A 23,038-nucleotide genomic window follows, 5' to 3' on the forward strand; every position below is an offset into this window, starting at 1 on the left:
CGCCTTCAAGTCGACGTCAGAAACAGCCGACAAAGATGATCAGTTGAAGAATAACAGTGAGCTCGCGTCTTTACTACTATAGTGTCTTACTTTTACACATAATCTTCATTTATATATATCTGTGTCTTATGCCATCACTTTTCCTTATCGTCTTTCTACCTTACCTTTGTCATTTTATCTTATTTGTGACTATTGTTTTATTGCTGAGCTTTGCATTGTAATTGACCCCATGTTAACCAGTTTGTCAAATAAAACTGAAACTTTAACTACTAGGGCCCTGCCACCCTACAATAATGCAGGCATCTTCATCAGTACAACTGTGTGAAAGGCTATGACAAAGACAAAATAACAATAATCTTTTAGTATTTTTCTCTCCGTCAATTCTACCTCCACAGTACATTTCCTACCGACGGCTTTGCTTTCTAAGCCTTGTGCATTTAAACAAGTTTTTTTCGATACCAAAAAGATGACAAAGTGGTGACACTCATCAGTGGAACATGGACAGCACTACATCTGCTCTATGAGATCTGAGGAAGTTAGGCTATTTTAGATTAGGCTGCACGAGACATGAATATGAAACAACTTTTTGGAACCACTTTAATTAAAAACGTTCAATAAAAAGTAAAAAACTAATATTTACAATGTTGAACAAACGGTTTTAGAAAAGGCATTCAAGAAAGAGTCAGTGTATAGCACAACACAGTTTAAACTGCCAACATGAACTCATAAAGAAATCTCTGCACATACAGTTTTGTAAAAAGAGGAAACTGTGAAAGCTTATGGGTGGGTTTTGGTCTGTAGGTCACCAACATATATGTAAGAAAACATGAATAAAATCCTACAGTTCCTTCCAGTTTACGGGAGACTTTCCAGATTTCTTTAGCAGCTCGTTGGCCTTTGAGAAATGCTTGCATCCAAAAAATCCCCTATGAGAAGACAAGGGAGAAGGATGCACAGTCTGCAGGACGTGGTGGCGTTTCTACAGACAGAGAGAACAGAAAGTTAGATGCATGAAGGTTATTGAAAAGGCTTTGGTTTAAAAACAACAGAGTAGACCCACCCTGTTAATAGCAGCTCCCTTCTTCTGAGCATAAGACCCCCAAAGCATGAAGACAAGGCCTTCCAGGTTGTTGCTGAGCCACTGCACCACGGCGTCAGTGAACGTCTCCCAGCCTCTGTCTTTGTGGGAGTTGGCCTGGTGCGCTCGGACAGTCAACACAGCGTTGAGCAACAACACACCTGACGGGCGAGGTGACAGACGGAGAAGGCGGCAGGTGAGGTAAAGACCAACTGATCTCTTGCTGTACAAGGTTGCGTAAACTGCTTTTTGTTTTTTTAAATACCTTGTTTGGACCATCCAGTCAGATCTCCGTGTCCTGGGCGCTGAAAGCCTTCAATGTCCGACACCAGTTCTTTGTACATGTTCTCCAAACTAGATGGAAAAGGATCACAGGTGTGATAAATATGTCAAAAGGATGATTTCAAGTTTGACAAGCTCACAGGCAGGGATACTGAAAAGGTTTTAACCTGGGCGGAGGACGCACTGGTCTTTTGACGCTAAAGCACAATCCATGGGCTTGGTTAGGACCGTGATATGGATCCTGGCCAAGAATCACCACTTTGACCTGCAATAGAGGGATTAGACAAATCACACATACACAAACTTTGATTTTTCGGGCATTCAGAGCAGAGATAACTTCCTGCTTCAAAGTCAAGGCTGCTGTCGATTGTGCCGAACTTTTGCTGTTGATCGACTCTGGAACAGCCTCCAACAAAGACTCAGAAAAGGCCCTTCTTGATTTCATAACTATATATTTTATGGCATGTACACATTTCAAATAATGTATGAGTTCTCTGTCTCTTTAAATTATTCTCTTTGGTGTGATACAGCACTTTGCAACGTCTGTGCGTTTGTTTATGTCAACATTAAATGCTGTACACTGTGGTGTCAGACAGTGTCTCAGGTCACCGCAGGTACACTTACATCTCGGATGTCACACGTCTGAGTCCAGGTGAAGACGTGTTCAGCAGGTGGGTACACGGTGTAGCGTTTCCTCTCTTCACAAACAAACTGCATCAACTGTGGCAGAGACATGGAGTTATTTAAACAGCTCATAACCACAGAGACACACCGCATGACGACTCTCTCTCTCTCACGCACTTCTTTAAAGTAGGGTTTTCCAAATTCCTCCGACAGTCCCTCCGTCCAGCTTTCCCCAAAGTCCGGAGGTGTTTGAGCAGAGGCGAGTTTCTCCAGCGCCGCTTTCTTGTTGCGGGCGATCCTGTCCAGCTGGTCCGAGGAGAGAGGGGCAGGAGGCGGGCTGGACGGCTCCACCGCCACGGACTTCAGCTTCTTCTGCACAATTGACGCGTTTTCAACGAAATACACAGCGGGTGAGAAGCGTGCAGACCGGTTTAGAAACCGTCGACAATGAAGTGCAAACATTTTTCGTGCTGTGGAAGCTATTTTGCTCAACTTTTGACAACGACCAAGAACACAGCAGTGCTCGTGAACGCAGCTTGGATTACGCTGAACGTCTTAAATAGGACGTTACAAGTACACTGTAAGTGTTTGAATACTAATAACGGTATGTTTTAACAGTACAAGCTAGACACGTGTTTAATGTTAGCTGACAAACTGAAGTAGAGGTGACGCTCACCGGGTCCTTGGCATCCTCCTCGGCTTCATTTATATCCTTAGAAATTCTCTTCTTCGACACAGGCGAAAAAAACGAGTTGATAGTTTTTTGTCCAATCATTTTGTTGAAAAACACCTTGGCGGCAAGCAGCTGTCAACTAATTATGTTAAGGTAATGCAGGCGCGCAGTGGTCCCCTCAGAAAACACAGTCTTTACTGGTATTGAAGTATTCGCGCCAAAAAAAGAAATGACGAAACAGTTATGCTAATGAGCTGAGCGCTGTTCAAGACCAACTGTTGCTAACGGTGGTGTTTACCACAGCCTGTGGAAGCTAAGCTACCGAGCATTTAACAGAAATATACGTTTTATTTACTATATATCTTGATTATGTGACACTGTATTGTGTAAAGGGATCATGTCAACTTATTTGCTGTTGTCAAACCGAACTAAAATAAATTGGTAGATTAAGAAGTCATTGAACAGAAATGAAAGTCGACAATTTGGATAATATTACATTTTGCATTTTATAATGTTCCTGAATATGAGGAGTTGCTACTTTTACTTGTTTTTATATGATATTGAATATGTTGAACTGTTTTAATATCTAATACCTTGGGCTTTGGCATTTTCACTGTTTTATACATTTTATCAGCAAAGTCAGTAATTGATTAATTGTGGAAATAGTTAACAGATTTTGAATACTGTTCGTTGCCGCCCTGCCTTTTATTTACATTCGAATATGGTGAGAAATATGGCGTAACAATAATTTATTTCATTTATTTACAAAACCAGGGTTTAATGTTCCATCGTTTTTGCATCATCCAGGTCTTTAAAACCCCTCAAATCAAGGTCCCCAGAGTCCCACAGACGACCGGTTACTGCAATGGAAAAGTTTGTGAATAAACTCTCCTGCACCAACAATGCCAAACGTCCACAGAAGAGGATCAAACTGGAGAGTGATGAGAGGATGAAGCAGCGGGAGGATGATGAGGAAGACGAGTTCTCTCATCCTGTTCCCTGGCAGAAAGTAGAGTCGGAGGGACTAGACTGTGACTATGCTCTGCTGCTCTCCAAAGAGGAAGCAGACCACATGTTTAAACAGCTGGAGGAGGAGGTGGTGTACTCAACAGGTACAACATCAAACCTTCTTCTGTAAAGTTATGACCGGACGTGGCAGAGCTGTTGATTGATCGCGGCTGTTTTTGTTCTGTTCTGTTTTTGTTCCAGGGGAAGAAGCAAAGGTCCGGGTGTTTGGAAAGGTGCACAGTATACCGAGACAGCAGGCCACATATGGAGATGCAGGTCTGACCTACACTTATTCTGGAGTGACACGTTTAGCCTGCCCGTGGACTCCAACCTTGGAACAGATTCGGGACGTTGTCACGAAAACAACTGGACAAACATTTAACTTTGCTCTGGTTAACAGGTGAGGAAATTCCTGAATCCAAGTTTGAAGATCAGTTTGAGACTTGTCTCCTTGCTGAAAGTGGTCTTCTCTCCACCAGGTACAAAGATGGGCAGGATCACATGGGGGAGCACCGCGATGACGAGAAGGAGCTGGACCCCCTCTGCCCCATCGCCTCCGTCTCTCTGGGAGCGGCTCGAGACTTCATCTTTCGGCACAGAGATGCTCGGGGGAAACGTAGTCTGCGACAGATCGACCCTGTGAAGCTGGAGCTCGCTCACGGAAGCTTGCTCCTCATGAACTCACCGACCAACACTTTCTGGTACCACAGCCTCCCTGTCCGCAAGAAGATCTCCCTGCCTCGCATCAACCTCACCTTCAGACGCATCCTACTGGACAGGAAGAAATGACCAAGCGGGCATCTTCACCCAGGCCTTTGGGGCCAGTGCCCAAGAAGCCCTTTGACTGTGGGGCCTAAATTTTGGATGAAAAAGAGGACAAACCTGTTGGTGTCCCTGTGCACATGGATACATATCATAAATGTGTTTATGTATCGCTGACAATCAGGAGCATTAACTCCTTTAAATGATGTATAGTACTTATTATTATGGGAAAAAAATGGACCTTCTGTCTCTACAATGTTTTGTCTGAAACCCCTCAGTAAAGGCTGCATGCTTCACCGTCTTACTGAGATTTAGTGTCAAGAACACTTCAGGAAGTCTGTGCGTGATCTTAAGCCTGTCTGCTGTCACACAATATCATTTCAAAAGTACCAAATAATTACTCTTGCGCAAGTTAGCTTTAATTTTTAATACCTGAAAACAATCACCTTTACAGATTGCACAAAAAATACACACAATCTCACATGAATATACATTAGTGCAAACTGCAAACATTAATGGGTTTTGCACCCGGCCATTCCTCAATTTGACTTAGTTGGTTTGGAGCGATGGCAGCTACACAGAATTCAAAATATTCAGAAGAACTTGCCCAAAAACCTGCAGTCACCCTGTGGCTTTATTTACTGAGAGCTGATCATCGCTAATAATCTGTTGAACTGTTGCACATCAACACCATTACAAATGGCTCTGATGCATCATATCAGTTGTCGCACACGCGGCTTCATGTGTTAAAAAAATCTTGATCCTTGAATATAACATGGCACTTTAACCTCAACTCTGCACATCACGACAGCGTGAGGACTATTGGCCTCTTGAAACATTAATGCCAATAGTTTCACAAACACTGCTGCTGATGATCTGGCAAATTGGATGAGAGAGAACCAGAGGGAGGGACAAGTCTACACATTTGACTTCATAACACGTAACAACTTCTAAGTAACAGCTCCAAGAATTCCTAATCGGCTACTTTCTGTGTCTGTCTGTAATATACAGGCAGTGGACAAAATAACAGGAACACCTTACAGTATATTGCGTTTCAATTTAACACCAACATCTACAGCATCATGAAAATGCCACAGAAACTTGTGTGGCATGAACAATGTATTGCAGGGCTGTTTTTTTGTCCCGTTGTTACACTTGTCAAAGAAAAGTAGTTTAGATGATCAAAGATATTTGACTAAAAATCTTGCAGGTCCATAATCTTTGGGATCGAGAGTCCTCTACTCTGGATCAGAGCAGCAGGCAAAGTGGATTTAATACATCGTTCAATGACCTCCGACACGTTGCTGTGACGCAAAGTTATCTTTACAGAAACTCCAGGATGGATTTCTCATCGTCACAAAGTCCGACTCCACTGTTGGTAACCGTGTTGTAAGACATACAGCTTGACTGGAAAAGGCAGAAGTCAGTGGGGCTGCTGAGCTTCGGGTCACTCCTCCGAGTGCAGAGCCAGCTTCAGTCTTCGGACTCTCTCGTAGAAGAGCAGGTAGGCGTTGGAAGACAGCACCTCGTGCTGGCTGGCTTTTCGAACCGAGTCGTCCGACACCCAAAGCCACTGGGAGCTGATGGGCGAAGAGGTGCGAGGTGAGGGAGGGCTGCGGCGGTACGTGACGAAATGTCCCGAGTGCATGTCACCGTGGTGAACCAGCACAGCCGTGAGCTGGAACAAGTACTCGGTAGGACTGGAAGGACAGACGCTAGGATTAGATGTACAGGTGGTGCCAAATAAAGGAAAAAAACACGTTTCTAAACTCTGAATGGCTTGGATGACCACCAAAACACTGGATAGCTTGATTCACATGAGTTCCCTGTATTGTTGCACCTTGACATGACGTTTACCTGTAGTCATATGTGAGGTTCACGCCAGGAGACTGAAGAAATACAGACGAACATGTTCCGTTGGTAAAAGGTTTGTTGTTGTTGTACCAATGCTCTGCTTCTGGGAAACAAAATGAAACAAATGTACGGCGGCAAAAAACAAGCTGAACGTGACCCAGGAATGATATGACGGAGTTTACGACACATACCGGTGCCATTAGCAGACCGCCTTTCCACGGAATCATCCGAATTTTCTGCCTTCATGGGGTTCGGAGCACATTTGATTCGCTGACTTCTGTGCGTGGAAGCATTGTGTTTGTAGCGGTCCATCCAGAGATGCTCTGTGAACTGCACATGCTCCTGTCTCTTGATGGGGGTTCCTTCACTGGACCACATCAGTCTTTGTAAATGGATGCAGAGGCACTGGGGGAGCTAGAAGGAGGAGGAAAATACAGTAGATAACATCGTATAACGTGTCATCAAGAAATAAGGGGAAGTTCTGATCTACCTAAAATGTTACCGTTACGTTTCTCTCCCTGAATTAGACGCAAACAAGCTTCAGCAGAGTACTTATTGTCTACGTAGTGAATAACATCTTGGGAAATTAATAATCTGCTCATAGTGACATAACAAGTGACGCTTACCTTTCCCAGTTTGAGCTGTTTAATGAACGTCGTCCTCTGGCTTTCCAGAACTTGCCCGTTTACTGGGTTCCCTTGTTGAAGCTGAGGTGAAATGATCCCAAACAGAAATGAAACAAAATCTGCCAAATAGTGTCTTTGTAATAAAACACGAACGCCTTTCTGGTGTCTGTATTTGAAGTCACATGAATGTGAATGTAAGTAACTTGATGATAGTTCTGTCACAAGGGTTTCCCATCTTTTGGTTTTGGTGACTTACATATTTAATAAATAATGACACTGCAGTGAACGTACCTTGGTGCAGTTTTCACATTCCACGTCTTTGATGGTTTCAGAGGAGATGAAATGCTGAAGACACTGGTCTAGAGAGATAGGTCTCCCCTGAGGAAACAACAATGTATATTAAGAAGTGATAGTACAATACATTTTAATATTCACATGTTCGTGACAGTTTTGCTTACCCACTGAGGTAAAGGGATGGACAGGGAGAGGCTCTCAAATGAGTCATACTGCACCGGACTCTAAACAAAAGCAAAGCAGAGGTTAAAATCACCTCAAAAGAATGTTAAGTCAAACGACACAAACTAGCTTTGCTCATCACTGTCCCGTCAACAACAACAACATACAAACTCACTTGCTGTTCGCAGCGCTTGCATGACATATTGCTTGTTAAACGACCATGAAAAGGATGCTGAGACTTCCAAGGACTTGGTATGGGATGAAGAGGGGCTGCGAATGAAAAAGTAATACAGATGAAATACAATCCTTTGTGCTTTGATAATCTAGGCAACATCGTTTCTTTGTCTCCTTACCTCGACTTCTGCAGGTCATAGCTTTCTCAACTTGATCAGGGATGCTCTGGTATAAAACAAACAATAACTGTGAGTACAGTAACACATTTGTCATTTTTGACACTTCTACAACACTGGCTAAAGTTCCCATACTGAAATTGATTTGACTTTAAAAGGTGTAGTGAGCAGAGTTTGGGTTAAAAATGGTGCAAAAACTTCCCTCCACATTGCACATGTGCTCCAAAGCGCTGACCTGACCTGCAGAGCATGATGAAGTTGTCGGCATGCAAGACATATTTGTGAGCTGTTTGAGAAACAATGCAACTGGGGAGTTGGTAACTTGCCTCGAGAGACTGCATGTCAAACAAGTGAGCGACTTTGGGTTGACGATCCCGCTCCTCCTCCAGAGACGATGTCAGGACATGAAAAAGTTCATGTGCATCCTGAGAGCGGAGAAACCAACACAGTCAAGACAACTAGGACGACTTCAATTCAACACCGTAGCAAGCATTATAGAAACAAACACAAAATACCACTTCACAGGATTATTGACTAACCTGCTCCTCAAATGAACTGATGTGCCACCGGTAGAGTCTGAGAACATCCAGGAGGCACCCGGCATCGAGTACATCTTCCTCCGCAGGCTGATCACTGGACAGAGCTACCAGTGCAGAAACAGACATCGTCCCTTTTTAAAAATAAGAATGAACACTGCATCTCCACTGCGCTCGAGTGACTTATCACAGTGTTATATACCATTGAGAAGCTGAAGCAGGGTCGTGGACAGCTGGTTGTCCTTGCATGACTGGATCATCGGGGAACCTGAAAACCTCTCCAGCCACCTGATGAAGGACGGACATGCTGCCAAACCCTGAAGCAACGAGTTCAGGAAGCAGGTGTTACCGAGATTCAACAGACCAGGAACCATACCTGGAAGAAAACACGAGTCATTGTAAGTTACCGCTTTACATACACTGTGTGCATCACACCGTCGTACTGATTCTTACCTCTCTTTTTCTTCTTCCTCTCTGTAATTGGGCCCCACAACACGTATACTCCAGCTGCAATCGCAGCAGCTATTCCACCAATGACACCCCAGTTTTTTATCATCTTATTTCTGAAAAGACAACCGCATGTTAATGAAGCACAACGGATGACTTTGAAGGGAGAGGAGTGAAAAAAACACACTCTGGGTAAAAACAGCAGGAGACATGATGGTGGTCGGTAAATATACGCTTTCATATATCACTTGTGTTGATGACAATACAATAATGATAACGATGTGTTTTTGTGCCCTACAGCCGTATCTGGGTTGATCTATGCCAGTAATACCAGCATGGTAAGAAAAGCCTGCAGCGGAAGATGGCTATGGTTCATGTTCCTTCCGTCGACGTTTCATAGATCTTTAATTGAGAAAAGTATTTCTTTTATATGTCTGAATGCTTCCCCGACTCTCAAACAGAACATGTGTACTTACTAAGATGGTCACGGTCTGCAGCAAAATACTCAAAGTACTCAATAGAAAAGTACTTTGTACGACAAAATATAGCTAAATACATCAGGGTCTATTCTGTGTAACATCAGACCTTGCCTTCAAGTTCAAACTTTTTTATTTTTTATTGCCAAAATCAATACTTTTAAAAACTCTTTCACACCTACTGCCTTCTCTCAACACTGAGAGGTGTTGATGCAACGTTTAGGTCATTTAGGAGGCCGTAGTTTTGGGGTGATGTTGAATTTGTTATACTCAGATTTGATTCTACCATCATGGATATAAATGTTGTGGACAAAATGTCAGCAACACACCTCAATATAATGCAGTACAATTCAACGGCACAACAACATCTCTCTGAAACAGTTTCTACAACAACTGAACATTGTAAGCTTAATAATAGTACGATTTGTTGCAGGGCTGTTGTATTAGACCACATTAGTTTCAGCTCAGTGTACCTAAAACACTGGCTACTGAGTATACATTGTGTTTTGTAGCTTTGTATTGTTATCTCGCGTTCCGATTTCATCAACAGATGAAGCAGTGTCTTCCTCAGTGAAGTGTATAGTAGGAGGGTTGTTCACAGGTTTGGGGCTTTTAGGGAACACTTATTACATTGTCTTTTTCTGTCTATCATGATTGCATACTCTCTCTCCCCTTAAGACACAGGCAGAACAATACGTAACGTAATGCAAACTAAATGCATGAATAATGTGAGCTATTAACCTTTGAGCCGTTTATCTGTGGTAAAACCAGACATGACGCCACTTCAGATCAAGCAAAGCCTCTTCTAACTTAGCCTAGTCTGCGAGCATCACAGTACTTAAACTTGACATGCTATTCATTTTGTTAGTTACATTATTTTTCAGCCTCTGCACAACATTATCTTGGAAGTAACGATACTAACCACCCGCACTTCATTAACGTGTAACGTTAACCACGAACCCGCTAACACCACCTACACGCATTCATTACAAGAGCTAGCTAGCTTTAGCGTGTAGGCTAACTTACCTACAGCACCGAGGTTAAGCTGCCCTCGGCGCACTGTGTCGCCTCATTTTATAAATATCCTGTTGTCCTGAAATACAGGTAACATTTAGCATTGCTCTGAATCTGCGGTAGCAGGTTTTGTAGCGTTAACTATAACGTTAAACCGGACTCAGTGTCCGTTTGTCCTCCTTGTCTGCGCATATGTTACACTTTGAGTCCACCGTACGGCGTCATGACCCACTCTACCCCTGACCCCGTACACTATAAATAACCTTAAGTTGTCTTTTGCCAGCGGAGAGGTTTTACCTGACTATGGGTCCAGTGCCAAGGAATTCTCCAACAAGCTTATCTGAGCTTTCTGGTCGGCACCACAACATCCTGCTTTCATTGCGGAACTCCCGTCTTTGGTGGCATGTTGCAGGACGGACCAAGTGGAGAGCGTACCGATGTGTTCACAGTTTACATTCCGACCACCAAAATGTTTGTTGAATATGTGATAAAGTTGAATTAAAATGAACATGAATTGTTCCAAAAACATTTTTGTTTGTTAAAATAAATAATTACAGCAATTATACATGTTCAAAGATAATATTCAGATCATTCAAATGCACAATACCAAACATACTGTATGTTGTAAGTCACGGTTGCTTAAATCCAATCAGAATTAAACCGTATACATCATGTTGTTTTTGTTTATTATTTATTGTCTAGTCTGTTGTTGTTTTTTATTAAGCTTACATTATACATCTCATCTTTTTGTGATTATTCTCATCATCTGGGCCCAGCTTTGCATATTGCTGCTTTAGGATTCAACAAGTCCATGTGAGTGTTGATAAGTCATGTGGAGGACCACAGTAATTGTACATTCATATAGTGTCCGATCCTCCTGAGCTCGTCCAATCCACTCCCCCTCTCTGTGTGTCTCGTGCTGTGACTATAGGCTGTGACTCGCGCAGGACGGTTTCTCATTGGCTGCCGGCGGACACTCGAAGCAGGTAGCTCTCCTCGGTGCTGAAATCGCTGTACGTCGTGGTAATGTAACCGGCGATGAGACCAAACGGAGCGCCAGCCAGTAAACACCAAAATGGACGATGATCTGTTCCAACTGAGACAGCTGCCGTGAGTAAACCTTGCAATCTGCACATCACCGCCTATTTTGTTTTATTCAGTCCATTGTCAGCCGTGATAACATGTTCGACCGACGCGGCGTCCTCTGACAGCCTCGCTTCGTGCAGCCTCTGCTTGGTTAGCTCTCTGGACCACAAATAGCTTGACATTCCTGAAAAGCGTCAGTCATTCAATAACAACATCACTCAGGGTAATACCTGGATATGTTCATACATTAAGGGAATAATAAAAACAATTTAGCATCAGACACAGTTTGTTACAATCGAAAGCTATTGCATTTCCCAAGGAGACTATTTTGGTTTTATTTATTTATAGGTTTGAAAGCAGGTTTGCTGTGATTTCTAAGCTAATTCAGTTTTCTGTCTGAACTTGTAACTGTGTTTGCTGTCATGACTCAGTGCCGAGCGTGATTTATTTCAACCTCATACATTAATCTAAAGGTTGCCCCATTCCAGTCCATAGCCTGGCCGTCATGAGGGACATTTCTCAAAGACATACAGTGAAATAACAATATACAGCCCAGTCTTCTTACAAGAATGACTTAAAAAGTAATAATGCACAGAATTTCTAAATTAAATAGGATGCTGGTCTAAGAAAAGACATATTTTTGTAAGGCTTTTTTACAGTTTACATTTCTGGACATCTGATAGACTCATCTGCATCACTAATACTTCCCATTGCAAGTCTATGTAATTACAGTGATTAAGACATCACTGGCACTCTCAGAGTTCTCGTATAGTGTTTCAGTGTTAATGAACCATTATTATCTACATGTGGGAGAAGATTATACCTTCCATCTGTAGACAACAGTCATATCTCTGGGTATTTCGGTTTTCTGAGCTTGCCAAGCAGTGAAGTGCAGTTTGCGGGGCTGTCAGTTGTCCTCACATGTTTCCCCCATTGGACGATATTAACACCCATTTACAAAATCACAGCCAGAAAAAAGATCACCTGGGCAACTAGCCTCTGACTCTTATTTTTGTACTGGAGCTAGTCCTCTGAAACGCCCCTGACCAGACACAATGTGGAGAAGTTAATCCTCCTGGGCTTTTAAAATACTTATTCTAATTGTTTTTTTGTTTGTTTTTGCAGTATCATCCGATTCCGTCGCACAGGTGAGAGCACACGCTCCGAGGATGATGGCGAGAATAGAGAACAGGTTATCAGGATTGCAGAGCAGACTGTACTGGAGTCTGTGGCCCTTGCAGACGGAGCTCCAGTTCCTCGGGAGTTTGCCAATCCAACTGATGGTACAGTATGACAGGGCTTTCTTTTACACACCCTGTCTTTCATGATAAACTCCTACTCACCTCCACAACATCGGTAAATATCGACACTCAGTGGACTCAACCTCACCCGTACAACTTTAGTTCCTTGTAGTTGCTCTTCACTGTTCAGAGAAGGTTTCCGTCTCCTAAATTCTTGAATACCGCTTTGAATATTTTCTCATTCCCTCAGACACATTCATGGTAGAAGATGCCGTCGAGGCCATCGGCTTTGGGACATTTCAGTTGAAACTCTCCATACTCACTGGGCTGGCCTGGGTGAGAACTGCTCTTTGCGGAAAATACACTATTTACGAGTGTGTGCATGCTATAGAATGTGTCTCTGAGTTGTTTTCTGTTTGCTCAGATGGCTGATGCTATGGAGATGATGATCCTCAGCATCTTAGCCCCACAGCTTCACTGTGAATGGAGGCTGCCCAGCCTCGAGGTGGCCCTGCTTACATCGGTAATGACTCTAATGTCTGTAAAGTGCTCTTACTTGCAGTGCTGTATGACCGTCCTCATAGTTGTTGGTAAAGTGCTTCGGGATTGTTTGCTTTGAGCAGTGACAACCCTGTGGAAAACAGTCGGGTGTCTAATGCCATTAAATATTGTGTGAGTTGCATAGATAGGCCTTACATGGTGGACATTTTTAATTGAGATGTGATTAATGCAATTTTCATGAGAAGATAATCATAAAAAAAACAGATTCAGTGACTTTTAGTGACTCACGCCGAAACAAAAAGCTGCAGTCCTGTCTACACTTTAAAAACATGCATGACAGGATGTGCATTATATCAGCTATATCTTGTGAAACTACAGTCATGTGCACATTTAAACTGCTGCAATCCAATTAAAACTTTATTATTTTTATTTTTTTTATTGGTGCAGGCAGTGTTTATTGGGATGATGGTCAGCTCTTCTCTTTGGGGAAACATAGCTGACAGATACGGCAGAAAGACAGTAAGTTCTACTAAAGCCTCTGTTGTACAAGTGTGGTGATATATATTGTGTTTCCCGTAAGACACATTTGATCTACTTTAGAGACACTGCAAGTTCAACTTTTCCGAATGAAGAGCCTTATCAGATCACCATAATGTATCCAGCAGCTAAGTTTTGTTTGTGTGCACACACAGTGTCTCAAGCTGAGTGTGCTGTGGACTATGTTCTATGGCGTGCTGAGTGCATTTGCACCTATTTATGGTTGGATCCTCGTCCTCCGTGCACTGGTGGGCTTTGGCATCGGAGGAGCCCCACAGTCGTGAGTTTCCCCTCATTCATCTCTCTAAAAATGAAGTGTTAATAATTAATGATGTGAGGGTTTGGATTAACTGTGAAATGTGCCTCCTTATAAGGGTGACACTGTATTCTGAGTTTCTGCCGATGAAGTCCAGAGCTACGTGCATCCTGCTGATTGAGGTATGAACTGCCCTTATCAATCGTGCATCTAGTGTTAATGGTGCGGACATGGCAAAACATGCAACCATAACTGCACAGCTCTGAAATGCTCTGTTTTTCTAGCAGGATTTTACATTATTTTGACTTTGCCTTGTAGATATTTTGGGCACTGGGCACTGTGTTTGAGGTCCTCCTGGCCATCCTGGTGATGCCCACTCTGGGCTGGCGTTGGCTGCTCGGCCTTTCCACCATTCCTCTCTTCCTCTTCTCCCTCCTGTGTTTTGTGAGTATGGTGTTATCGGTCTTGAGACGTTCTGCAATATGTAAGCAGAACAAATGACAGCTTAATCAATTGACACGTCTCTTTTTCGGTGGTGTGGGAACAGTGGCTACCAGAGAGTGCTCGATACGACGTGCTGACAGGGAACCAGGAAAAAGCTCTGGCCACATTGAAGCACATCGCTACAGAGAACGGAGCACCCATGCCACTGGGAAAACTTATTGCTGACAGACAGGTGAAAGACCTGCAAAACATAAAATTCACTGAATGTTATTAATGTATATGCTCCCTATTGTGTTTGTTTTATCTGTTCTTTTATTCAGGAGGAACGAGGAAAGATTCAAGATTTATTTTCATCAGACTTTCGCTGGACCACAGTTCTGCTGTGGTTTATTTGGTAAATGGAGTGAATGACAATGCCACCCACTCACATCCTGAGTCATTACTCACTGATTTCCTTTTTGTTCTTATTCTCCAAAATGAAATGTTCTCCAAGTGCAGAGTTTCTCACATCACGTGACCCACTGTTGATTCATCCTGTTTGTTTCTCTCCTCAGGTTCGCAAATGCCTTCTCTTACTATGGGCTGGTGCTGCTCACTACAGAGCTGTTTCAGGAGGAAGGTACATGTGGAAGTGAGTCACTGCTCCAACACCGACAGATGTCTTCACACATTCAAGGACACACGCGCACACATATTAATTTGCTACACTGATAAGAGGGACTTTGTAGTTCAGTGACTTGTGTGTTATACCAGGAGATCGGCATATCAGACATTTATACATGTGCTAGCAGGAACAGCACAGGTGTAAGAGATAGCATCAAGAGCAGAGGCTACTGTAACACGTGAAGGAACAGAGACATCGTTAATGTTAGTTACACCTGTGCTTTTCCTACTATGCCTGGCCTGAATGTCTGCCATGAAAAAGATCTCCACATTTGTACAGTATGTTTTTGCAAAATCACAGATCAAAGCCTGTGCTGGGTGTGTACTATCCCGTTTTCTGTTGTTTTATACCTCCCTCTAGTGTCCAAAGGTAGCAAGAGGGAGCTGCGATGCAACTTGGAGTGTAAATATCTGGACTCTGACGACTACAAAGACCTGTTGTGGACCACCTTATCTGAATTCCCAGGTACACATAAGTTAATTGTCTTCACTGATTTTATTTTATTTTTTGTAAATTTATTCTAGTTAGAGTGGCATGTTTTGTCCACTGTATGATAATTACTTTATATTTACCATAACCTACAAGTAAATCATCATCATAACAATGTTAATAGAGTGTTCTCATGGAGGGCACTATGGCAAGGAGTTAATAATAACATTAATGATGGCCCCATTCCATTTAGGTGTGCCAAGGCCCTGCTGTCATGCCGGCTAACTGACAAAACTACTGGCTTACCTAAAGAGAATGGAGCCATCATTAACATTATTAACTACGCCTCTGCTTTTCCTGCGATGACGTGTCAAAATGTCATGGTAATAATAAGTGAACGCATTATATGTATAATTACTCCACTGTAAAATAAAGAGCAAGTCAGCATATTATATTCTACAAACATTGAATTTTGCATTGTCACATAGGACTGCTGGTGACACTGTGGGCTATTGATCGATTGGGGAGGAGGAAGACCATGGCGTTGTGTTTCTTCGTCTTCTCTATGTGCATCATCCCACTCTATGGCTGCGTTGGCAGGTGAGGTGGACACTGAGGAGAATGTTAAACATGACATTGTGGGTCCACCATTTATCCAGCGTAACTGTTTTCTCTGTTGCAGAGTACCCATGACAGTGTTGATATTCGTCGCCAGAGCTTTCATTGCAGGAGGATTCCAGGCTGCTTATGTGTACACTCCTGAGGTAAGATATCTAACCAGAGCTGCCAGCGGTTTGTTTTTTTGCTTGTATTGAGTAAAATTCATACAGTGACTAGTAGCGCTCAGATCCAATCAATAGCTGGGTAAATGGAACATCAGGGCAGCCTACTCATTGTTTTCTGAACATCTGCAGGTGTACCCAACAGCGACCAGGGCTTTAGGTCTGGGAATGAGCAGTGGAATGGCCAGAGTCGGTGCCCTCATTACACCTTTTGTAGCACAGGTAACACCCCTCTGTAAGTTTTGTCATTTTAACACATCACAACCCAAGAAAGTTGCTCATTTTTTTTGGGGACCCTGGGTTTCATCCTGCAGGTGATGTTGGAGTCGTCTGTTTCCCTGGCTCTTTCCGTGTACTGCTGCTGCTGCCTCCTTGCCGCCTTTGCCTGTTGCGCACTGCCAATTGAGACAACAGGCCGGGGCCTGCAGGAGGCCAGCCACCGCGAGTGGGGCCAGGAGATGGTGGGCCGGGCCCCCTCCCAAAACTCAGAGGGAATCCTCCCCTCCGACTCTGTTTCCCAGGGCTGAGGACATGTCGGCAGGAGTACAACTGAGATTGGTGACCACAGTGAGGAAAATACGCGAGGAGAGGCAAAAAAAAAAAAAGAAGCGTATCCAGCTTCGGTGTCCATCTCCAGTCCCATCCTATGACTTCAGTTTAGGCACCACAGTGGCTTCAGAGAGCCAAGCAGCACACTATTATACATCATATTATATCGTCTTCAACCTCCATTGCTGTCACAGTTTTGCCACTGAATAACTGCCCGTGGGTCAACTGGAAAGACCAAATGACCTTCACACGTGCACGATTGAGAAAATATATGGTGAACAATATGTGAAACATTTATGGTCAAGTGAGAATTCAAATACTGGAAGCAAAGTATTTTTTATCCTTCTTTTCTAATGCAAAAGAAGAAAAGGAGAATAAAGTGGGTTTAAGTGTTAGCTTCAAAGCTTCTTTTCAAAGAGCCTTAAAACTACCGATTCAGTTTGTGTTTGAGAGAACGTCTCTTAAAAAAGCTGTGTCTGTCAGCATAGTGGACATAAATACGCAAATAAGAAAGAGCACCATCTTGTGCACACAACTTGGCTGTTGAAAAACACACTTTATTGACGATTCATGTGTGTTAAGGCAGTGAAAGGACAGACTGCACAGAGAGTCACTGTGTTGAACCCTGTGTTAGTATTATTTCACATTTCAACATGGATGATAATTGTTTTCTGCTAAAAAAAAAAAAAAAAGGATCATTTTGAAGCAGTTTTATTCACAACATGACAAATCTGCCGAAGCCTTCATCAGAGCATAATAATCATACAGCCGACAATATTTCACAATCAACAGCACAACTGGAACATTTGAAGACAACATTAAGTACATTAACGGTGACGTATTCGTAAAGTCAAAGCAGACTCAACCTAGTTAGCAAGTGTTCAATGATTTTTTTTAAATGACACGAACACAAGTATTTGGTGTTACGATCTCAACTCTACCAGACTTTGAGGCAGTGCACACATTGACCTACACGTACATATACACAACCCTTAGCAGGATGTTACATTCTGTCTTTCTCGTCTTGTAAATAATGTATCAATACCTGGTTTAGTTGTTGTCTTTGCTTTTGTATGTGACAAAGGTGATGTGGAGACAGACTTTGCCCTGTGACACACTGAGCAAAGTTTTGTTAAAAAAAGAAAAAAGAGATTCAACAATTCAGGTTCGGCAAGCCGACTCTTTGCCTGCCAGTGTTTGATATATGGAGCTGCATTAAGTGTCTGTCTGCACAGATTATTGTGAATGCACTGGATGTAAATGTGTATGATATTATCGTAAATATTCTTTCAAAAACAGCAGTAGATTCATGTTGTTATTTATTACTAAACAGTGGGATTATATCAGGTGATTATATAAGTTATAATCATTATTAGGAAATTTGTCTACTTCTTCTTCATTTACTGAGAACATTTTCAAAGATTTGTACACTTGCTTTAATTACCAAAACCTCCTACAAATGTAACTATTATTTTGTTCCTTGTGAATGAGCCATCTGTTAATTAATAATGGACGTGAGTAGTGTCTCCTCTTTCAAGTTACAAACATTGTTTTAAAGTGACGTAATCAACCCAATATATGTTTGCTCTGAATGTGAATTACAAACAAGAGCAGTTTGTGCAGTATGGGATACAAGGCACTGAGATTGGAATTTAAAAAAGAAGTGCAAATTTACAATCGAGCTTTTGGACCTTTGCCCTTTTGTTCCGCGATCTGACCGAAGAGCCTCGCAGCCTCCTGGGCGCAGCCTCGGTGAATGGTGAGACCAAAACCTCCATGGCCGTAGTTGTGTATCACCTGAATGAGAGCCACAATATTTTAGAAGTTGAATGACTGAAAATTCCTTTTTAAAGTACTGCTGGGCTGTTAAAGTTTACCTCTACTGTAGTTGAACCAGACTGGATGGTCTCCCTCTCCAGTCGGACTTTGCTGCGAACAGGTCTGAGGCCGGTCCAGTCCTCTACTATCCTGGCATGCTGAAGTTAGCAACAACAAGACATAAACCTTTCTCAAGCCTGACACTTTGCTGAAGAATCAAGTTCACCAACATGCTTGAGGACAGAATTACACTGTAAGTATTCTAACAAACATCAAATGCAAAATGTTACATACTTAAGCACTACAGAAGACTCATTGTAAATCATGTATTGCAGTTGATGGGCTCTTAGACAAATACTTAATCTCACCTTGAGACTAGGCTCGAGCTGGCAAGCGCCTTCCCAGATTGTTTTATGGTCAGTGGAGTTGTTCTCCTCACTCCAGTTTCCTAACTGGAAAATCCCTCCGACTGACACGAGGCGACTCCTGCAGACACAGAAAAACGTTGTCTTTCTGACGACAAAAAACACATCTCATTCAAAATCTTCTGACAGAAAACAACACTGTGGTCAACACAGCATAGCCACTGCAACCTTTGCTGGCACGATGCAATATGTGTATGATACTGTAAATCCACAGCACTCCTGTCCGTCACTACAAACTTTACAGGAGAAGTTGGCTCCTAAATGATGTGTATCTGAATCATGAGTGGTTTGTGTCACCAGACCTACCCTGGAATGATGTATGGTGAATTGTAGACTTCTGTTTTAGACTTGTGGGTAATCATCCAATGCTTCAGCCACGGAGCATCCACCTGAAAAACAAATAACAACCAGGTGCAACCACTGTTCCCATGGTGCCTTTATAGCGGGTTATATAATCATTCTCACCTTTACTATCTGACCACGGCCTGGTTTCAGCTCAGGGTCCGGCTGAAGTTCTCCTGATCTCACCCCAGTGCAGTTTATTACCACGTCTGCCCCAGTTTCTGCCAGCTAAATACAGGGAAGCACGACAAGACATAACGACAAGCAATAAAACCTGTTTGGAGAACAGCCTGGCTCTTATGATATAACAGATAAAAAGCAATCCTAAAACTTTAAATAATATAGAATAAACCATGCAACTATAATATTGAAAAGCCTTCACTAACCTCCTTGAAAGACTCTATTTTCCTGTGATAAAATTTCACACCCCTTTTTTGCAACCTGAGAAAACACAAAACCAGATATTATGTATTATGAGCACTTGAAAACGACTCCTGAAAAATACACTTTTTACTCTTCTGTAAAACTAAAACTAGACAAGATTAAACTGAACTAGTTCTTCTCAACAACATCTGGTGGTCATTTACATCTACACAGAATATAGGGAGTTGTGTGTTGAGGACAGTTTGTTCGATGGAAACATTTACATTCCCATGCCGCAGCTGTCTAAATCAGCATTACTTCCCCGGCCTGCACAATACATGGAAGTAGTTTTCTCTCAGTGACCACTGATTGTATACTGCTTTTTACTTTGCACTGTGGGATCATTTTAGTTTACCAGTATACATATTAGACAATACTACAAAATGGTTAACACACTAAATAAATAAAAGCGATAAGGTGCTTCTTTTTATCTTATTACTGCGTAATAAATTGTGTATCAAACAGCTACAGCTACACCTATAAGGTCAACTCAGGTCTTGACTCACCAATCCATCAGCCAAGGTAAGTATGCTTTACCTTCCACAATGAGAGCAGTGTTGAACCACCCATAACTGGACATATTAGAAGAGAGATTCGAAGAGTCAGATCATCTATCCATAAAAAATGTTTTATCTTTTATTGGGAACCATGCAATATTGTGTTTAGTATGATTAAAAACAAAGACATTTTCTAAACATCACTGATGTGCTTGGACTGCAAAGAAATAAACATCAGTTTCTTTCTTTCTTTCTAAGCATTTATTACCTGAAATGTTGCAGATGTAAACAAAATGTTCAGAATTTTCCTTTTGGTTTTGTGTACGTGTCATTAAAAGATGTCTTGCTGTTCTCTTGATGTTTGATCTACGCCAGTGTATTGCAATCAAACGTGGGAAGGGTAAAATGTTTGGCATGACATGGAAACAGAGAACTAACTCGATGCAGCCCTGCTTTATGTTCAGTGTTTTGTTTTCAAGGCAGTTTCAGCAGGAAACCTACTTGTATCCGGGGAACAGCTTCAGCTCTCGTTCTGTGAGCTGTCTGAAGCCCAGGACAATATCTTTAAATGAGGGATCCTGCAAACAAAAACGAGTCGAGATATTATCATTCATGTCCTAAACGTGTCCTGGCTGTATGAGTTTGCTGTCACAATGGAGAATCCCAATCCTTGGGGAGGCCTCTCTCTTATTGTTTTCCAATCACTGCAGACATCCGTCTTTGTGTGACTGAACAAAGTCAGGCTGAACACGAATGAACTGTGTCTATGGTAGATATTGCACCGGTATGTAATACATTTATGAACTAGTTATATGAGGTTACATTTTAACTAATTGCACAATGCTTTTCCTCTTAGGTCATATGTTATCTTTGAGGCCAGATTGACACCAAGAACAATGCACTACTCACTGGGGCTGGTTCAGTCCAGAGGTTGTAGCCAGACTGAAGGAATATACCCATTTGTATGGACTCTGGTGAACTGAGGCAGCTTAGCAAGTAGTCAAATGTCTCTTTATTCCATTTTCTAAAAGTGAGGATAAAATACAGCACAAGAATGTTTGCCATTTTTTTTACAGATATAGTGGAGAATCAAAAGAGAGATAAGGAGAATACACTTACGTCTCCTGGACGTTGCCCTTATCGTAGAGATACGGCTGCCAGAAGCCAGCAGCTCCATCACTAGTGGTCAGTGGAGTGAAAGAGTCCGCATACACCTCAATGGTCAGAGGACTAATGATGGAGTGATACTGCTCGTAGATGCTCTGCGCTGTTGACAGGCCGATGACTCCAGCTCCAATCACTGCCACCCGCATGTCTGGATTAACATGAGACACAACACATTTACATATGAGACTCACTCAAATGCATCCTATATAGGATATAGGATTTAACAGGCCAACATCCATAGGAAGACAATTTAGATCGCTATTGAATTGTATTGCATTCCAATACAATAGACTAGATATGATGAAAAATATTATTTGATTATTATTATTTCATATATCATTAAACAATGCATAATTTAAAATGCATTATTGGTGTTAGTAGTAGTATATAGTATTAGGTTTAGAAGTTTGCAAAGTCTTGATAACATCAAAATAAATATTTCCTACTGTTACAATCTGTTAGACAACTCAATTCGGTAACAGAGTCAGGACTTCATCTGAGTAAAACTTTTAAAAACTATACAGCTAATAATAGGACAGTAGAATATTATGTAACTGAGCGAACAACATGACGGACAAACATTTATATAAGCAGCATTCCAGAGCAAATCGCTTAAGTGGAAAGATAGTTGTTTAAATGTTGCATAATAAAAACAGATCGAATGCAGATATTACCTAGATGATCCACTCACAACCGAAGCTGTATGATTTCCAAAACGTTTTTCTTCACCTTCAGTCTCGTCCTCGGCCACTGCAGGAGTTGTCGTTGAAGTTGGTCACACCAACAACTCAGTAATTCGCTCACCCTGTGTCGCAACTGTTACGTGAGCGGGGGGCGGGGTCAGCAGCTTCAAAGCTCAACCATCAAACCACGTATCAGTGCCTCTTTTACACTATTTTTATTCGAGGACATGCAACGTGTTCACATGTTGTTTTCCGCGAGTTCTCATGTGAATGTAAATAGGCCTACCGTGTTATAGCATGCAGGGACATCTGGGGTGGGTTGCATCGGTTCAGAAATGTTTTAAAGTCTATTTTTTTAATTGAATAGCTTGATACCTAGCTGTCACCATGGAGGGACACATTCTGCCATGCGCATTGTTAAAGCATACTATATTGCTACTTGGTCACTTGGTCAGACAAGGAAAAACCAGTAAGTGAAAACAGTAATTGTTAATAATATTACCTGTCTTATTATGTTAAGACTTATCAATATGGCCATGAAAAGGGCCACAACACTCACACTCATTCCTCTGACTGTCACATACAGCACCCAGAGTGAAAACACAGATTTCCTAGGATACACATCATGCAGCAGTTACACTTTAGAGTTATAATAATAATAATAATAATAATAATAATAACAACAACAACAACAACAACAACAACAACAACAATAATCAGCATCATTATTATTAAATTAAATGATGACTGTTATAATTATTATTACTTTTCTGTTTGTCACTGCCTTCTGTTAAATCAAATTTGGTAGTATTTTTTAATTTTTTTGTGTTCATTCTATATCTTGCCTAAATTGTCTTTAAGTTGTTTGAAAAGCCATTTTCAAAGGTTGTATACAAATAGACTTGCATTGTTGTTTTGTTAAGTATTATAATTGTATTACTATATAGTTTAAAGTGCCTTGAGGATGGTCAGGGCCTTGAAGGCAGCACTTCCTGCCCAGACTGCAGG

The 23,038-nt window shown here is 41.9% G+C and overlaps 5 protein-coding genes across 5 annotated transcripts; 2 read left to right on the forward strand and 3 right to left on the reverse strand.

The window, feature by feature from the left end:
• Window positions 1-630: 630 nt before the first annotated feature.
• unga (uracil DNA glycosylase a) lies at window positions 631-2,823 on the reverse strand. The gene is made up of 7 exons (XM_079269535.1): window positions 2,661-2,823; window positions 2,162-2,356; window positions 1,985-2,080; window positions 1,528-1,625; window positions 1,344-1,432; window positions 1,061-1,239; window positions 631-979 (listed from the first exon to the last, which is right to left on the reverse strand). Exons 1-7 carry the CDS (start codon window positions 2,757-2,759, stop codon window positions 839-841), a joined length of 897 nt encoding a protein of 298 aa, XP_079125661.1. The 5' UTR covers window positions 2,760-2,823; the 3' UTR covers window positions 631-838.
• alkbh2 (alkB homolog 2, alpha-ketoglutarate dependent dioxygenase) lies at window positions 2,432-4,454 on the forward strand (the record flags this gene model as incomplete). Its single annotated transcript, XM_079269537.1, has 4 exons — window positions 2,432-2,564; window positions 3,465-3,769; window positions 3,867-4,065; window positions 4,145-4,454. Exons 2-4 carry the CDS (start codon window positions 3,523-3,525, stop codon window positions 4,452-4,454), a joined length of 756 nt encoding a protein of 251 aa, XP_079125663.1. The 5' UTR covers window positions 2,432-2,564; window positions 3,465-3,522.
• A 401-nt stretch (window positions 4,455-4,855) lies between these two features.
• Window positions 4,856-10,567, reverse strand: usp30 (ubiquitin specific peptidase 30). The gene is made up of 13 exons (XM_079269525.1): window positions 10,484-10,567; window positions 8,703-8,812; window positions 8,452-8,625; window positions 8,253-8,356; window positions 8,040-8,138; window positions 7,717-7,762; window positions 7,539-7,633; window positions 7,366-7,425; window positions 7,199-7,285; window positions 6,908-6,988; window positions 6,473-6,695; window positions 6,285-6,384; window positions 4,856-6,127 (listed from the first exon to the last, which is right to left on the reverse strand). Exons 1-13 carry the CDS (start codon window positions 10,552-10,554, stop codon window positions 5,875-5,877), a joined length of 1,503 nt encoding a protein of 500 aa, XP_079125651.1. The 5' UTR covers window positions 10,555-10,567; the 3' UTR covers window positions 4,856-5,874.
• Window positions 10,568-11,154: 587 nt separating this feature from the next.
• On the forward strand, window positions 11,155-16,653 carry svopa (SV2 related protein a; the record flags this gene model as incomplete). Its single annotated transcript, XM_079270779.1, has 16 exons — window positions 11,155-11,296; window positions 12,398-12,555; window positions 12,764-12,849; window positions 12,938-13,036; window positions 13,462-13,533; window positions 13,707-13,831; window positions 13,926-13,989; window positions 14,126-14,251; window positions 14,355-14,483; window positions 14,572-14,645; window positions 14,806-14,882; window positions 15,276-15,380; window positions 15,833-15,944; window positions 16,027-16,108; window positions 16,259-16,348; window positions 16,441-16,653. The coding sequence occupies exons 1-16, from the start codon at window positions 11,262-11,264 to the stop codon at window positions 16,651-16,653; spliced, it is 1,647 nt and encodes a 548-aa protein (XP_079126905.1). The 5' UTR covers window positions 11,155-11,261.
• Window positions 16,654-17,256: 603 nt separating this feature from the next.
• LOC306778135 (D-amino-acid oxidase-like) lies at window positions 17,257-22,147 on the reverse strand. The gene is made up of 11 exons (XM_079269533.1): window positions 22,022-22,147; window positions 21,300-21,495; window positions 21,090-21,204; window positions 20,682-20,758; window positions 20,190-20,255; window positions 19,647-19,701; window positions 19,384-19,488; window positions 19,225-19,307; window positions 18,862-18,979; window positions 18,553-18,651; window positions 17,257-18,472 (listed from the first exon to the last, which is right to left on the reverse strand). Exons 2-11 carry the CDS (start codon window positions 21,491-21,493, stop codon window positions 18,347-18,349), a joined length of 1,038 nt encoding a protein of 345 aa, XP_079125659.1. The 5' UTR covers window positions 21,494-21,495; window positions 22,022-22,147; the 3' UTR covers window positions 17,257-18,346.
• Window positions 22,148-23,038: the final 891 nt, after the last annotated feature.

Source organism: Melanostigma gelatinosum, assembly GCF_949748355.1.
Source record: "Melanostigma gelatinosum genome assembly, chromosome: 6".
Lineage (NCBI taxonomy): Eukaryota > Metazoa > Chordata > Actinopteri > Perciformes > Zoarcidae > Melanostigma > Melanostigma gelatinosum.